This window comes from Capricornis sumatraensis, chromosome 18 (assembly GCF_032405125.1).
Source record: "Capricornis sumatraensis isolate serow.1 chromosome 18, serow.2, whole genome shotgun sequence".
NCBI classification, from domain to species: Eukaryota; Metazoa; Chordata; class Mammalia; order Artiodactyla; family Bovidae; genus Capricornis; species Capricornis sumatraensis.
In genome coordinates, this window is record NC_091086.1 from 77,260,158 (window position 1) to 77,277,201 (window position 17,044).

General features: G+C 61.2%; 1 protein-coding gene across 1 annotated transcript in view; it reads left to right on the plus strand.

Moving 5' to 3' along the window:
• Positions 1-15,847, plus strand: part of SLC6A3 (solute carrier family 6 member 3) — a 33,035-nt gene extending 17,188 nt beyond the window's left edge. The window contains exons 8-14 of the mRNA XM_068990632.1: positions 1,075-1,187; positions 2,257-2,385; positions 3,439-3,538; positions 6,038-6,138; positions 7,291-7,458; positions 8,872-8,943; positions 15,526-15,847. Of these exons, the coding sequence (XP_068846733.1) occupies positions 1,075-1,187; positions 2,257-2,385; positions 3,439-3,538; positions 6,038-6,138; positions 7,291-7,458; positions 8,872-8,943; positions 15,526-15,549 (707 nt within the window). The 3' untranslated portion in view covers positions 15,550-15,847. The remainder of the gene's footprint in view (positions 1-1,074; positions 1,188-2,256; positions 2,386-3,438; positions 3,539-6,037; positions 6,139-7,290; positions 7,459-8,871; positions 8,944-15,525) is intronic.
• Positions 15,848-17,044: the final 1,197 nt, after the last annotated feature.

Here is a 17,044-nt window from a genome sequence, read left to right on the forward strand (position 1 = left end):
AGTGAGGATACTGGCTTTAGTTCAGCCAAGCTGATGGGCATCTTCCAGGCTCCTGGCACTTAGACTTTAGGGCTGTTCAAACCATCTGCCCCTCCTGCCCGCATCAGAAACCGTGCTCCTTCCCGGGGTGTTGGGAGCCCCAGAGCCCAGGTCAACACCAGGGCCCCTGACAGATCTTGGAGGTGGAGCCTGGCTCCGGCCTTTGACTCTCTAGAAGCATCAGTAAGTGCCCCGTTCCTGTTCCCGTCGGCTGGTGCCTGACCCAGGCCCCGCAGAGGACTGGGAACCAGGAAAGTGGTAAGTTGTACGTCCGTGAGCAAGCTCTCGGAGGCTCTTGTGAAACTAACGCTGACAGTGATCAACTGGCAGCTTCCTGTGGGGGTCGTCTTTACTTTGGGGTCACTTGCAGTCGAGTGCCTGAGTCCTGGCCACTCCCACCCCTCCCCACCTCCACTCAGATTCCACCTACCGGGGTGAGGGAGCTGGCGTGGCCCCCTGTGTCCCCACTCCCAGGAGTGTATCTCAGAGACAGTCAGAGGGGACAGAAACACACCGCGTTGCAGGGAGCACGTGGAGAAGGCGCGCTAAGTTGTGGCGTCTCTGTAACAGCACATGGCTTTTAAAGATCACACTTAAGCTGGCACAGAAAAGCATCTACCGTGTAGGCTGCCTGACAGCAGCAGCGAGCGTGAGTGTGTGAGTGTGTGAGTGTGTGAGCAGCAGGCACAGGAAACCAACCAGGAGGCCCCCAGGGTCTGGAGGGAGGAAGCACAGGGTGCCCCCCCCCCGGAAGCCCGTCCCACCCTCTCCCTGCTGGTGTGCCCCCTCCTTTCCTGGGCCCCCTCCTCTGGGGGCACGGGGTGTGGGAACGGTCGAGGGCTGGGGTACGGAGCAGAGCTGTCGCTCCAGGACCTGGCTTCCCTTCTCCCAAGTCCTGGGCCCAGAACTCAAGGAGGGAGGCCTTTGCAAGGAGAGCAGTTTTCGCACTGCCTTAGGGCCGGCTTCAGGGGAGGAGGAGGGCGGGGGAGGGGACCTGGAAGGTCTGCCCTGGGTGACCGGAGGGCCTGCTTTCAGGGCCGGGGCTGATCTTCATCATCTACCCCGAGGCGCTGGCCACGCTCCCGCTGTCGTCCGTCTGGGCCGTGGTTTTCTTTGTCATGCTGCTGACCCTGGGCATCGACAGCGCCGTGAGTGATCTCTGTGTGCCCTGGGGCCCCGCCAGGGACAGCCGGCTCACCTGGTGCCCTCAGGGGCTGGCCAGCCTGGAGAGCCCCAGGGCCCGCACATACCTGTGCCTGTGCAGAGCCCCCGAGTGGGAGGGCAACGGGGCCCCACAGTTCCTGGGGAGGGCTCTTCAGACCAGCTCTGCCCTGCTGCCCCTGGGGGCGTGGCAAGTCCTGGGCGGGGGACGGGGAGTAGCGTGCTGCAGGAAATGGGGGCCACACAGCACCCAGCAAGGCTGGGCCTGACTCCAGCTTTCCCCGCCCCGCGGCCTTCTGGTGGGAGCGGGTGCCATTTTGGGGGCGGGGGGCAAAGGTTCCCACCTGGCCCACTGGACATCCGTCCTGTGGTGGCCCTGTGGGCCCCTGAGAGGGCAGACTTCCTCACGCTCCTCCTCCACGCGGCCTGCTGGGGACCAGCACCTGAGATCTCAGGTCCCGTGTCTGCACCCCCTGAGCCTCCTGGGAGAGGGAGGAGCCCCCAATCCCTCCCCTGTGAAAGCTGCCCACTCCACCTGCTTCTCCCAGTCAGCCTTCCCACCCGCCCCCGGGTGGACCGCACCCGGGTGGATGAGTCCCTCCAGCAGCACTTCCCAGAGGAGATGGTCCCAACTGAGCAGGGCAGAGGCTGCTTGGAGGCCAGGCTTCCTGGGCACACCCCCTCTGGACAGTGCTGAGAGTCAGGAAGGCCACGTCACTGGGGACACGGCCAGTGGCCAGGCCAGGCCTCCTGGGACCAGAGCTCAGCTGTGCGGTGGGGCAGACACTTGCTTAGAGAAGCCGGGCGGAGCTGAGCCTTTGTGGCGCCACATGGGGCAGCGTGACCCTGGCCACGCAGCTCCCCAACAGAGGGCAGGACACGCACCCTGGTCCTCCATCTCCAGTGGCCGTGCCGGGGAGCAGCCCTTGCTGGGGGTGCCCTCTGCCCCCCGGGACCCCGTGCGGCTCCCGACTGAGCGTGTGGGTGGAGACGCCACACGTGGGTCCCCGGGGGGCCAGAGGGCACCCTGCAGCGCCCCTTCTGTCCCGGCTGCAGATGGGTGGCATGGAGTCCGTGATCACCGGGCTCGCGGACGAGTTCCAGCTGCTGCACCGGCACCGGGAGCTCTTCACGCTGCTCGTCGTCCTGGCCACCTTCCTCCTGTCCCTCTTCTGCGTCACCAACGTGAGTGCCTGCGCTGCCCCGGACGCTGTCTCATGGCAGACGGAGCAGGGGCGCTCCCCCCGAAGCCACCCGTGACCTGTAATGATACACGGGCCTCCGTGCTCACACACACAGTGGCCTTGAGTCAGCCAGGGCGGCACCGACTGTCACTCAGCGTCTCCGCAGTCGCACGTGGTCCCCGGGCGTGGGAGGGTTTGGTCTCCAGCGTTTCAGCACCTGGATAGCTCCCTGTGAGGCGCCTCTGGGTTTCTGGGGCAAGAGGGTTGGGGGGCTTTCCTGGTTGCTCAGCTGGTAAAGAATCCACCTGCAATGCAGGAGACCCCGGTTTGATTCCTGAGTCGGGAAGATCTGCTGGAGAAGGGATAGGCTGCCCACTCCAGTATTCTTGGGCTTCCCTTGGGGCTCAGCTGGTAAAGAATCTGCCTGCAATGCAGGAAACCCTGCTTCGATTCCTGAGTCAGGAAGATACCCTGGAGAAGGGCAAGGCTGCCCACTCTGGTATTCTTGGGTTTCCCCCGGGGTCTCAGACAGTAAAATATCCACCTCCAATGTGGGAGACCTGGGTTTGATCCCTGGTTGGGAAGATCCCCTGGAGAAGGGAACATCTACCTATTCCAGTATTCTGGCCTGGAGAATCCATGGACTGTATAGTCCCTGGGGTCGCAAAGAGTCAGACACAACTGAGCCACTCACTTTCACTCAGGTTTGTGGGAGGTCTGTCCGGGGTGGGGGTGGGGGGTACAGGGCTCAGGGCCCCGCCTCACAGAGGTTCTGCCATTATTGGCATCTCCTGGCTTTCATCCCTAACTGTACCAGGAGCCCTGGAAAGGCGGGGAGAGATTGGTGTTTTGGTAATAGCCGGGTTCCCAAGTGGCTGCTCGTGGACTGAACTTTAGCTTCTTCCCTGAGTGACACTCCATGGAGAGTAAAATAGAAGGTGTCTGTAAGCTGACGCCTCAGGCCAGGCTGATGTTTTGGGAAGAGCAGTTCCGTGGGCAGGCGTGAGAGCCGGGCACCCTGAGCTCAGTGGGTGCACCCCTCCTTCCCCCCCAGGGCGGCATCTACGTCTTCACGCTGCTGGACCACTTCGCAGCCGGCACGTCCATCCTCTTCGGGGTGCTCATGGAGGTCATCGGGGTGGCCTGGTTCTACGGTAAGAACGAGTCCTCCTTGGGATGGCGCGCTCCTACCGGCAGGACAGAGCTGCTGTGAGGCGTCGTGACTGGTCAGCTAGCGTCTGTGGGGCTGGTCGCTGAAGCACCCAGTGGCCCTGCGTTGTGGGCACTGTGGCACCACAGAGCGAGGCTTGGCCGCTGCGGCTTGTTTGGATCCACGCAGGCAGTTAGCCTGGACGGCACCCTGAAGTCGCCCCTGTGGTCAGGGCACTCGGTGTGGCCACGTGATCCTGGGCTGGGCCTGGAGGAGGAGGGTGGGCTGGCTCTGGGTGCCGCCCTCTGGTGGAGGCGGTCTCTGCGTCCCGCTGAGCAGAGTCCCGGCACCAGGGAGGCAGGGTAGCAGGCCGAGGGGGGCCTCGCTGGGACCTCAGCTGATGGGAGGGAAGAGACAGGAACGCTCAGTGAGTCTCAGGCCAGAGCCCCCGCCTCCGCACGACGGCCCCACCAGACTCCTGACCCCCTCCCGCGGGGCCAGCACTCGGGCGCTAGGACTGGGAGCCCCTCAGGGTGGGGGGCCCGCTGGTCGGCAGGTGGTGTGCCCAGCCTGCAGCTGTGTGCCCCCGTCCCTCCTGCGTGTCCACCGTGTTTCCCGGGATGTCCTGATGCAGGACTGACAGCAACAGAAAGCCGCCCTGCAGAATTCTGCTGTGTCCTTCCCGCCGCCGTACCCGCCCATGCTAGCTCTCCGTTTCTCTCCTGGGGCTTAGGTCCTGGTGCCGCTTGGCTCACCTGACCAGGCGTCCTTGACGATGTTCGCCGTAAAGGCCCAAGATAACAGGCACACTTCTTGCACGTGTGTGTGCAAGACCTCCAGCCAAAGCCAGAGGTCTGTGCTGATCGAGAACCGCAATCTCGAGCCAGCCCTGGTGCCACGTGAGGGGTCATGGCCTCTGCTTCAGCCCTGAAGTTATAACCTGAAAAGCACTCTAGCTTTGAGAGGCTTAACCGACAAAGAGCTCGTATTCCGAAAACACTTTGCCAGTTACATTTCCTTTTCTACAGAAAAGGGAAATATCAGCCTCTCTGTACTTTCATTGGCACCTGGAATCAATACCTAGTGTACAGTTTTAGATTGTAATCTCCCCAAATCAACCCTGAATATTCATTGGAAGGACTGATGCTGAAGCTGAAGCTCCAATACTTTGGCCATCTGAAGCAAGGAGCTGCCTCACTGGAAAAGACCCTGATGCTGGGAAAGGTTGAGGGCAGGAGGAGAAGGGGATGACAGAGGATGAGATGGTTGGATGGCATCACTGACTCAATGGACCTGAGTTTGAGCAAGCTCCGGGAGATGGTGAAGGACAGGGAGGCCTGACGTGCTGCAGTCCATGGGGTCACAAAGAGTCAGACACGACTGAGCGACTGAACAACAACATGTGAAAATAAAACCTCAGAGAAAGAGAGAAAGTGCCTCAAGTGTGTCCAGCAGCCAAGAACATTCCAGAGCTGGTGGAGGCCCAGGGGAGCTGGCCTTGTGGCGACCACACACTCCCCAAAGAGAGACCGCAGAGACCGCGCTTCCTGCAGACAGCAGTTCTCACCAGAGCATGGCCTCTCAGGGCCCTGAGGTCCCTGTGGTCTCTGGATGGGCCTGCGTGGGAGGGGCTGCTTGCCCCGGAGCTGCCCGAGGGGCCCCAGGGGACACCCCGTCTCTGCAGGCCTTTAGGTTCAGCCTCCACCCTGCTTCCTCAGTCCCCCTCCGATCCGAGGTCTGGTGAGAGGGCTGAGTGTGAAGAGAGAATCCTGCGTGGAGTTGTCTCTCTGATGTCCCCGCATGTGACGTAAGACTCAGGAGGCCAGCCGCCACCAGGCCTCGGGGTGGGAGAAATCAGCGTGAGACCTGGAGAAACTGGCTCATCCAGCTTCTAGCAGGAGCTTTCCCTACAATATAACGACTGTATGCGTGTCTCAAAGTGGGACACTCGGACACCTGCTCCCGCCTGAGCAGGAGGACGCTGTGCTCGGGGACACGAGCCAGGCACAGGCAGACAGATCCCGCGGGAGTCCCTCAGGTTCCTGGACGGCAGGGTCACAGAGGCCGCAAGCAGGATGGGGAGGGCCGGGGCCTCCGTTGGGAAGGCGAGGAAGGCCTGGGGAGGATGGCTGGCTCGGCTGCACAGCAGTGCCACTGTGCTTCAAGCCGCCGGGCCGTGTGCTCACAGTGGTTAAAATGGAAAGCTTCACGTACTGTATACTTTACCATGATTTTTGTAAAGGAAAATAATGTTCATTACAGAGGGGAGGCAGGGGTGGCCGTGGGCCTCGCAGAGGAGGGGGGGAGCCCCACAGGCCCTCCCTTGCAGTCAGTGACGCCAGGGTCACCCTGGGGACGTGCACGGGCCCGGTCGGCATGACCCACCCCCGGCGGCCTGGGCAGCACCGTGCGCCCTGGGCTCCAGGGGAGCTGGGGGGCCGGGGATTGGGGGCCGCGTCTCCAGGCGGGCCGCGCTGACGCCCTGCCCGGCCCCCTGCTGCAGGTGTCTGGCAGTTCAGCGACGACATCAAGCAGATGACCGGGCGGCGGCCCAGCCTCTACTGGCGGCTGTGCTGGAAGTTCGTCAGCCCCTGCTTCCTCCTGGTGAAGCCCCCCGCCCCCCGCCCCGTACGCCGCGCCCTCCTCCCCTCCCTCCGGCCCCCTTCTTCCCGCTGCCCCCAACTCTGCCCACCATCCCGCCCCGCCCATCCGCCCCGCCCCACCCCGCCCATCCGCCCCGCCCCACCCCGCCCATCCGCCCCGCCCCACCCCGCCCATCCGCCCCGCCCCACCCCGCCCATCCGCCCCGCCCTGGGGCCAGAGTGGGGCTCCCGTGCCTGATGCTGGGGGAGAGGCGGGAGTCAGCAGGTCACGGGCTCGGCCGGGAGGGCAGGCTGGCCTCCCAGATCCTCGGGTCTCCTGGAAGCATGGCCCCCACTCTGGGCCCACCGAGACAGCCACGTGGGCGGCAGGGTGGTCCTTATCCGACAGCGCCTCTGCCCGGAGGTCGGAGGTCGTCAGCCGCCCTCTGCCGGGAGGCCGCGGAGGGAAGTCAGCCTCGGGGTCAGCGGGTGCTCCGCCCCAGGCGGGATGGAAATGGACGAGGTTTACCCGCAGCGCGGGCCGGGGCTCCCCGGCACGTCCAGTGGCTGCTCGTGGTCTGGGCTGGGCTGGGCAAGCTCGGGCCAGTGGGCAAGTACACCTGTGGCCTGTTGCGTTGGAACCCGGCCGTGCGTCCACTCCACGGCTGCAGGGCCGGATGGCCATGGCCGTGGTCCCAGTGGCTCAGGACCCCTGACTGTCCTCCCTACCCAGCGGCCCCGGCTGGCTGTTTGGGGCCATCCAGCTCTGAGTGCAGAGGCCGGGCAGATGCGCCCCAGGAGACCTCAGCACCCGTCCCCGCCCAGCCAGCCCAGCCCCCCAGGTGCGAGTGCGCGCGGGCAGCCCCGACCCACGAGGGGCAGCGGGAGAGGAAGTGGAGCGGGGGTGAGGCTCCCGGCCTGAGCCTGCGCAGGGGCTTCTGGTCGCCCCTCCTGCCTCCGGTCAGCGAGAGGTCCTGCTTCTCCCCACGTGGTAACCCCGGGGGTTTACGGAGGCCAGTGAGAGAGCCCCTCCCATCAGCCCCGAGCCTCGGGGGCATGTGCCCCCACCGCCGGGGCCCGCAGCCTCAGGCAGTCAGGTGGGGGCCCCGCCCCCAGAGTCGCCGCTCGGGAGCCCCTGGCCCCAGCTGCCCCTGACCCTGCCGCTCGGTTCCAGTTTGTAGTCGTGGTCAGCATCGCGACCTTCCGGCCCCCGCACTACGGCGCCTACGTCTTCCCCGAGTGGGCCAACGCGCTGGGCTGGGCCATCGCTGCGTCCTCCATGTCTGTGGTCCCCATCTACGCCGCCTACAAGCTCTGCAGCCTGCCCGGCTCCTCGCGGGAGGTGCGTGTCTGCACGGGCCCCCCCCTCCTGCCCTTCTGCCCGATGCGAGGCCACCGCTGGTCTCTCCCCGCGGGAGGTGCGTGCCTGCGCGGGGCTCCCTCCTGCCCTTCTGCCCGATGCGAGGCCACCAGCGAGGTCAGGTGGGGGTCCCAGGCCTGCTCCCAGCGGCTCCTCTTGGACCAGCAGGAGAGTCTGGAGTGGGCGGTGACCGTGCTGGGGGGCGGGGGAGGCGCTGTGCCTGTGTGTGTGTCTACACGTGTGTCTGGGTGTGTTGTGTGTGTGAGCCTGTGTGTCCTCACGTGGGCACGCACACGTGTGTGCTCGCCAGCGGGGATCTCTGGGTGTGAGCACGCCCGCTCTGCATCACGCGGACAGCCCTGGGCTGAGAGTGGGGGTGGACTTGGGACCAACCCCCCCCGCCCCGCCCCCCCGCCCCCCCCGGGGCTGAGCAGGGGCAGCGGGGCTTCCAGGCAGGACCCCCGTGAGGGCGGAGGTGGCTCCAGGCCTCCGAGTCAGGCCCACTGCTGTGTCCACTGTGAAGCGGGGGGTTGGGGGGGTGACCTGTGACCAGAGCACAGGGGTCCCCCCGCCTCCCATCGCGGTGCTGGGATTCCTGGAAGAAGAGATGGAGGCCGTAGCCCTCCACGCTCTCCCCGAGCCCTCAGACACTGCTCGATGCCCGATTCCAGTCTCTCGAGAGTGAAGCCCCTGGCTGTACCCCAGCAGGTCCAAGCGTTCCCCGAGGGCCACTCGGCATCTCTCTGGCTTGGACGCAAAGGCAGGGGCCCCTTGCAGGCTGGCCCCCAGCCCATCCCTCAGCGTCAAGCAGGGCCAGCTGAGGCCAGGCCCCTGCGGCCCCGGCAGAGCCAGAGGAGGCGCCACTCACAGTCCCCTCGCTGGCCTCTGGCGAGCAGCCCTGCAGACAGCAGGCGACCACTGGCCCTGGGAGAGACCCCTCTGTGTGGGCTGGGGAAGGGTGTCTGCAGGCCAGTGGACTGGACCTCCCGCCCCCCAGACTCACTCCCTAGAATCTCAGCAGTGAGATGGGGGGACAGTGACACCCAGGGGGGACGTCTGGCCCCAGACAGTCCAAGGGCCAGCTGCTGAGAGGTCCGGGGCAGGGAGTTGTCGGGGCGGGGGGGAGGCAGTGGGGGGGAACCAGCCTCCCTTCTGGCTGTAAGACGTCGGGGCCCTACCCTGCGGGAGCCGCAAGCACTGCAGGAGCGTGCAGGCTCCCCTGCCTGCGGGGCCTGCCACCGGGACTCCACACCCAATCCTGCTCCCTCCGGTCGGCCTGGACTTTTTCTCCAGGGTCTAAGGAGACCTGGCCGTCAGCCCCCACCCTGCGTGGCGGTCACCCTGGGCCCACCCACCACGCTGGGCCGGCGCCCACGGCGGCCCCTTCTCTTCTAGAAACTGGCCTACGCCATCACGCCGGAGACGGAGCACGAACGGGTGGACAGCGGGGAGGTGCGCCAGTTCACGGTGAGTGCCGCAGGGGGGCTCCTCCGCCCAGCTGCCCGGCCGAGTCCCCCAGCAGGTGGACACTGACTCAGACACGCGGCTGCAGGACACGCTGTTGGAGCTTTGCCTCTGTCTCCTTCCTTCCAGCCCTGATGTCTTTATTTTTTCTACTTTCATTGGTTTGCTCTGTCACACCTTAACTACCTTCTTAATTTAGACCCTGGATCGTTAATTAACCCTTCTTTTCTCACATAAGCATTCAAGGCTAAGAATTTCCCACAAAACACCCTGGTGGCTGCATTCCATAGCTTTTAACACAGCTTTTGCTTTTTGTTTATTATTTAGTTTTAAATGTGTTTTAATTTTCGTTGTGACTTCTTCCAGCCACGAGTTGCTTGAAACTCTGTCTGAAATCCCGAAATACATGAGGATGTTCTATTTTTTGTTATCCGTTTCTAAATTAATGGTATTGTGTTCAGACCCCTTGCTACCCATTCTTTGAAGTCTGTTGACGCTCCTTTGTGGCCAAGCGCCTACCCAGCTTTTATAAGTGTCTCTTGTGTCTTTAGATGAGATGTCTTCTCTAACTGTTGATACACAGTTCTCCTTCTGTCCGTAAGATCACGCTGATAACTATGTTCAAATCTTCTACGACTTTGCCTGTTTCAGCTCTGTTCATCCATCAGTAATACGGAGACATGTACAGAATATGACAAATATGAAAGCATATTTGTCCATTTTCCCCTGTAGTTGTACTGGATTCCTTTTTATCTGACCTGCGCCAGTTTTCTGGGACTGGTACGGGCTCCGGGTGATCAGTCTTCCTCGAAACCCAGCCTGTCCTCTTGCCCTTGAGATGCGTTTGCTCTTAAAGTCCTTTTCGTCTAGAGGACTATAGCTGCACGAGGTTTCTGTAGAGTTTACCTGAAACATCTGTTGTAATCTTTTAACTTCCCACTTTGCAGTCATCCTAAAATTTAGGTGTCTTTTGGAAACCTCGAGTACACTGAAATGTTTTAGTCTGGCAATTGGGCACATTAATCTGTTTTACCTTCGTCGGCATTACTGGTATAGCTGGGCTTGATTCTGCTACCTTTCTAACTCTGTTCCACTTTTTGATGTTTATTTTTCCCTGTCTGTTGTCTTTTATGATTGATTTTGGAGGATTTGTTTTCTTATTCTACTCTTTCTATTTTTTTGGAACTTCCGTGCTTTATTGACTTTATATTTGTTTTTAAAATTGTACTGTGTGTATTTCTTTTTTTTGATGTGGACCATTTTTAAGCATTTTTAAGTTGTTAAATATGTACTTGTCTTTGCGTGGCCTTTAGTTGCTGACACGGCTTCGTCAGTAGTTGTGGCCCCCAGGCCAGTTGCTCCACAGCCTGTGGGATCTTAGTTCCCTGACCAGGGATTGAACCCACGTCCCTTGCTTTACAAGGCAGATTGTTAACCACTGGGTCTCCAGGGAAGTCCCTGTACCAAGCATACAGGGACTTCAGGTATAAAGTCAAGCATTATATGAACCCCCATCCTGAATATCACAAGGACTTAACTTTTCCTGCTATTGGTTAATGATATTAATAATGATTGTGGTGTTCAGCCGCTCAGTTGTGTCTGACTCTCTGTGACCCCGTGGACTGCAGCACACCAGGCTTCCCTGTCCTTCACCCTCTCCTGGAGCTTGCTCAGACGCAGGCCCATTGAGTCAGTGATGCCATCCAGCCATCTCATCCTCTGCTGCCCTCTTCTCTTTTTGCCTTCAACCTTTCCCAGCACCAGGGTCTTTTCCAGTGAGTCAGCTCTTAAATAGTAATGAGCTATTATTAGCCAATGTTGCATTTATGTCTTTTCTAACCCACAAGTTAGGCGCTGTTATTATTTGCTCTGGCTGTTTTCTCCAGAAACTCCCCTGGACGAGTGTGTGCGTCCAGTGTTTGCTCACTGTACTTTTTCTCATCTACATCTTTCCTTGAAAGATCACTTTCTTGCCTCTCAAAAAGTATCCTCCAGACATTCCTCTAAGGGGGTGTTTTTTTAATCTGTTTATTTTTAACTGAAGCATAATTGCTTTACAGTATCGTGTTGGTTTCTACCAATGTCGCGTATCTGTGCGTATCTTTACTTTGCCCTCATTTATGACAGTTTCTGCAGGCACGCGGTTCTGGATTGAGTCACCGTCTCTCGGCATTTTGAGGACAGGGCTTCTCCACCTGCCGCCCCACAGTCCTGTTAGGACGGGAGGTCCTGTGGGGCAGGGTCTCCTGCGGGCAGGGTCTCCGCGTCCCGCGGGGTGGGGTCTCCTGTGGGGCGGGGTCTCCTGTGGGCGGGGTCTTCTGCGGGGCGGGGTCTCCTGCGGGCAGGCTGGTCCTGCGGGGCGGGGTCTCCTGCGGGGCCGGGTCTCCTGCGGGGCGGGGTCTCCTGCGGGGCGGGGTCTCCTGTGGGGCGGGGTCTCCTGCGGGGCGGGGTCTCCTGTGGGGCGGGGTCTCCTGCGGGCGGGGTCTCCGCGTCCCGTGGGGCGGGGTCTCCTGTGGGGCGGGGTCTCCTGCGGGGCCGGGTCTCTTGCGGGGCGGGGTCTCCTGCGGGCAGGCTGGTCCTGCGGGGCGGGGTCTCCTGCGGGGCGGGGTCTCCTGTGGGGCGGGGTCTCCTGCGGGGCGGGGTCTCTGTGTCCCCGGCCCTTCCAGCTTCCTTTACCTTTGGGGCTGGCTGCAGTCTCCCTGTGATGTGTCTGAGCACAGATTTCTGTCTTTTTATTATGAAACTGTCATAAGTGGTTTTACTTACTTATCTCTCCCAGAATATTTTGTGTGTCCAGGGTCTGTAAATTCTTGTTTTTGGTGAGTTCTGGGAGTTTTGCAGCTGAGCGTTAAACCTCGCCCTTCGCCTCTGCATGGCCGTCCTGGGCTCTGTGTGTGACCGTCTCCCGGGCCCCTCGGGGTCTCACCCTCTGTCAGGGGTCTTTTTAGACTCCGTGTCCGGGCTCTCCACTGTGCATCGGCCCACGCGTGGCTGTTTCTCATCTGTCTAACCACATGGCGAAATACAGCCTTGTGCGCGGCCAGACACGTTCCGCCTTGGCAGCAGTCCACCTGCGCCTGCCCGTCCACCTCCCTGCTGCCCCCAGAGCCAGCACTGCCTCGACCTGGCCGGCCGTCTCCTGGGCCTTTGCTGCTGCACGGCTTTGTGGCATCTATGCCGCTGCTGCTGCTGCTGAGTCACGTTAGTCGTGTCCAACCCCGTAGATGGCAGCCCACCCTGGGATTCTCCAGGCAAGAACACTGGAGTGGGTTGCCATTTCCTTCTCCAATGCATGAAAGTGAAAGGGAAGTCGCTCAGTCGTGTCCAACTCTTAGCCATGAGCTGCAGCCCACCGGCTCCTCCGTCCATGGGATTTCCTAGGCAAGAACACTGGAGTGGGGTGCCATTGCCTTCTCCTGTGGCATCTACCAGTTCAGTTCAGTTCAGTCGCTCAATCGTGTCCGACTCTTTGCGACTCCATGAATCGCAGCACGCCAGGCCTCCCTGTCCATCACCAACTCCCAGAGTTCACTCAGACTCACGTCCAAGGAGTCAGTGATGTGTGGCATCTATAGGTACCGCTAAATTCCTGAGAAGCGGACTGTTCGGTTTCCGTCGTTTTGAACTTTATTGAAAGGGCTTCACGCTGAGTCCTTGAGCTCGTCTCTCCACTGTGTGTGGTTATGCACCAGGATTCGTGCTTCTTATACCCACAGTCCCCTGAGCCTCTTGAAGCTGTGAGTTTGCAGTTCCCAGTGTGTTTGGAAATATTTGCCGTCATTCCTCCCGCTTTTTCTGCCTCCTCACCTTCAGGGGTCCCGGTCACACGGCTCAGGCTCTTCGGGCCTCTTCCCTCCATGTGTTTTATTCCGTGTGCTTTCTGTTGCTTTGCTTAGTCATTAGTTTTTCACCTCGGCAAAGCCTAATCTGCCGATGAGCCCACCCAGCGGATCTGTCCTTGCACACACCGTCGTGTTCACCTCTAGAAGTCCACGCTGGACATTTTCTGTCGGTCACACCTCAGCTTACCTGTCTGGTCATGCAGTGCAGTTACGATCACTGTGCCAGGCCCTTGTCTGCCAGTGTTAACATCTGTGTCTGTTCTGGGTCAGCGTCAGTTGACTTTTTTCATAAGATGTTGGATTTTGCTGATGCCTTGCATGTCTAGTCATTTTTAACTGAATTCTAGGTGGTGTGAGTTTTGCCATGTTAAAGCCTAGATATATTTGTGCTACTTTAAATACTCTGGGGGCTTCCCTTGTGCCTCAGTGGGTAAAGAATCTGCCCGCAATGCAGGAGACTTGGGTTCAATCCCCAGGTCGGGAAGATCCCCTGGAAAAAGAAATGGCAACTCACTCCATTATTCCTGCCTGGAGAATCCCATGGACAGAGGAGTCTGGCGGGCTGCAGTCCACGGGGTCACAAGAGTCAGACACGACTCAGTGACTAAACCACCACCAGATACTCTGGGGCTCTATTCTGGGTCATCATCGAATTACTTGGAGACAGTTTGATCTCTGGGGGACTTGCTTGTGAAGACTTGTTAAGTGGGACCACAGCAGCGTTGGGCGTGGGGCTCCCCGCCCTTCTGATGCTGGAACAAGACCTTGAGGAACACTCTAGTCAGCTCCCGAGACCCAAGAGGTGCTCCTGCCTGGCTGTGGGGCAGCTCCCGAGACCCAAGAGATGCTCCTGCCTGGCTGTGGGGCAGCTCCCGAGACCCAAGAGGTGCTCCTGCCTGGCTGTGGGGCAGCCTCAGCTCCCAGTGTCTAGGTTTGGGGAATGTTCCTTGAATCCTGCTGGGAGGGTCTTTCTGGACTCGAGTGCCTGGCCACTCAGCTGGACCCTGGGTCCCCATGTACATGCTCAGAGCTCTGGGTGCTGCGACCCCCTCTGGAACTCCGTCCTGTGAGTTGCCGCGCCCTGGGGCTCTCCCACGCTCACCCCATCTCGTCAGCCCCGGGGTTCACCACCTGCCCTGGGCTCCGCGCCCCACGCTGCTGCTGGAAAGTCCCTGGAGGCTGCGAGTGGGGCAGCTGGAGGCCTCATCCTCCTGGTCTCTCTCAGGGTCTCTGTTCTTTGTTGTCCAATCTCCTGCTGTCTGAAAATGCGTTGTTATGCACATGTTGTTCATTCTAAGTGGTTTTGGATGGTAGAGCCTCTTAGGTTCCCGTTACTCCATCTGGACCAGAAGTATCATTGTTTTTCTTGCTTTTGGCTGCACTGTGCAGCTTTCGGGATCTTACTTCCCCAACCAGGGATTGAACCCAGGCTCTCGGCAGTGAAAGCCCCAAGTCCTAACCACTGGACCGCCAGGGAGTCCCTGGCCCAGAAATCTCTTTGTCTGTCTCTCTGGCACTGCCCTGCCCATCCCCCCGTACCCCCCCATTATGAAAGCTCCATCACCCACCCCCTTTCTGTGCCCCCTTCACTGACAGGGACCTTGTCCGCTACTTCTCAGGAAGCAGCCTTTGACCTTTGAACTGTGCAGCTCTGTGCCGTGTCCCCTTCTCAGCCAGTTCTTACACAGCTGCCCAGTAACCTGATGGTCTTCAACCTCTGGCCCAGGGGCCTGGACTGGAGTTTCAGGTTCCTGCTGATCACTGCTGTTTCTGGTTTCCTGGTCGCCGGCTCACGGCTTGAGCTTCCCTTGTGGGACCTCTGAGAGGCCTCTTCTTCCTCCCAAGAAGGTTGCCTTGGGCTCGTCCATGGCTGGGACAGAGGGCTGCTTCAACCCTGGGCTGGGTCCCAGCTGGGGTCCCCGGTGTGCCCCCCGCCCCAGCCTCAGCACTGGCCTGAAGTCACCACACAGCCACCACCCCAGCCTCCGGCTCCTGCTGCTCCGTCCGCGCCAGGCCCTGCCCTCCGGCTGCCCTTGGGGACCAAGGAGTGTGTCCTAGGCAGGTCCCCGGAGGGCGAGAAAGAGCCCTGCGAGGGGACCGCCTTCCCCCCGCACCCCCCAACCCCGGGACGGCCATATCAGAAATAAGCCCTGCACGTCTTGGTTTGGATATGTTTACAAACCCTCGGTTCTTGCCATTTAGTGCGATCGAATGGCTTGTGCTCAGAAACAGGCTGAGCTAACAGCCGGGTAATCACAGGCGATGGCATCTGTGGACAGCTAAATAGGGGCCTGTCCACCTCGCCCGCCCCCCGAGCCGGGAACAGGCTGCATCCGCACCTGCGGGGTCGCACAAAGCAGCCGGCACCGCGGGGCGCGGGGCTGCCCCGGGACAGGATTGGAGGCCCCAGGAGTGAGGCCGCCAGGGGCTGGGGGCACCACTGGTCGCGAGTGGGCTGGCGGCGTGCACTCTGGGACCCTCCCAGGCCTGTGGCGTCCAGTGTCTGCCCAGAGCGGAGGCCACTGGGCCGCATTCTGGCCCCTTGAGGCCGCCGTGCTCTGACTTTGTGAAGCGATGACTTGCCTCCAGGAAGCGACTGGGGCGTCAGGTCTGTGGTGCCCAGGAGCCGCACTGGTCCCCGCCCCCGCCTCCTCCCGGCTACGGCAGGGCCCCCAGCCCGGGAGCTGCCTGTATCCAAGGGGCACCTCTCTTCTTGTCTCAGCAAAGCCTGTTTCCTCTGCAGCTCCGCCACTGGCTCGTGGTGTAGGCAGATGGAGGAGGAGGGAGAGCTGCTGGCTGCCGTCGGCGAAGACCAGGGCGAGGAGGGCACCCCACCCCCGGCCCTGCGCCTCGCCGGACACACACACGCGTCTTTCCCTGGACAGGCGTGCCCTCTGTGCCCCGGGAGCCGACCCCGCCGTCCACGTGTCGCTGTGTACCTCCCCTAGTCTGTGCTTGTTCCGCAGGTAGAATCGACTGAGCTGTGTTCCGTGCGTTACAGCCGCCGCCTGCCCTCCACCCCCGCCGGCCCACCAGGGCCCCCTGGAGCTCGGGCCGCGCCACCGGTGCGCATGGGGAGGAGAAATAACGATAATTATAGGCCACAGTTCTCTGCCGAGAACCCCGGCGCTCGCAGTAGCTTCCTACACCCTTTGCTTTGCTCCTATTAAAAAGCCGAGTGTCATGTTTGCCCTTCTTGTGCAGCCGTGAAATGGGAGAAGCCGCACAAAAGGTGAAAAAGCATCCCCATGTCAAGTGGGTCCAGTCCGAGCCCCGAAGGGCCGGGGGCCTGGGTGGGAGACAGAAGCGCTGTTTATCTCCTTGTAGTGAGGGAAAGCTCGGTAAAATCTGTGTGACTGCCACTGGTCTCACCCGACGTGGCTCCCTGTCAGCTCACGGTCACCTCACCGCGGACCCCCAGCCACAGAGAAGGCGAGCTTGCCAGGAGCAGGGGTGCCCCTGCGGCTTAGCCTGGACTCCCCAACCTTAGGAGAATCTCAGTTCTCGGAGGCGCCTATCTCAGCAGCCGCAGCTCTGTTTTCCTTAGGGAATGGCTTTCAGAGCCGCGTTGACCCGGGAGTCAAACCCGTGCTCAGAAGACGGGGCCGGTTTCTGAAGCCCGTTGGCCAACGTTGCCAAGGTTGCTAGAGAGGATGTTAGCCTCTGGCGCTGCCGTCCGCAGGGCTCGTGGCCATGGTCCGGGGACGCCCTGCTGGCCACGTGCCCAGGGCCACCGGAGGCTGCCGGACAGGCCCGCGGAGCCCTCGCTGGGAGCGGCCGTCAGCCCAGGCCCGTGGAACCGGCTGCTCAGGGGAGCCACGGGTGGACTGGCGCTCGGGGCCGGGTGTGGCCGAGAGGAGTCGGGCCCCCCCATCCTTCCCAGGAGCGCTGAGCACTCCTGAAGAATGCCAGTGGTGTCCACGTCCTCTGTGTTCACAGTGGCCTCTCGTGTGCTTGTCCCCAACAATAAAGAGACCCGCGGGGAGACGGCCAGGGCTGTATGGCCACGTTCCTGCCTGACAGCGTCTCGTCCAGGTGGCACCTTGGGCACCCAGGCCCCTTCCTTGAGAACCCCCTTCACTCACCTCCGCCTGCCACGAGCATGCGCAGCTCCGCCTTCCCAGGTCTGCCAGGTTCAGCCCGACCCACCCGTGGCCCCGCGGGTGTACCCCCAAGTCCTCCCGTCTGTCTTTCCTCTCTCTCAAGCCCTCCTCTGCCCAGCCAGCTCCCCTGAAGGCTCCCTGGGGGTCTGGACCCCGGCC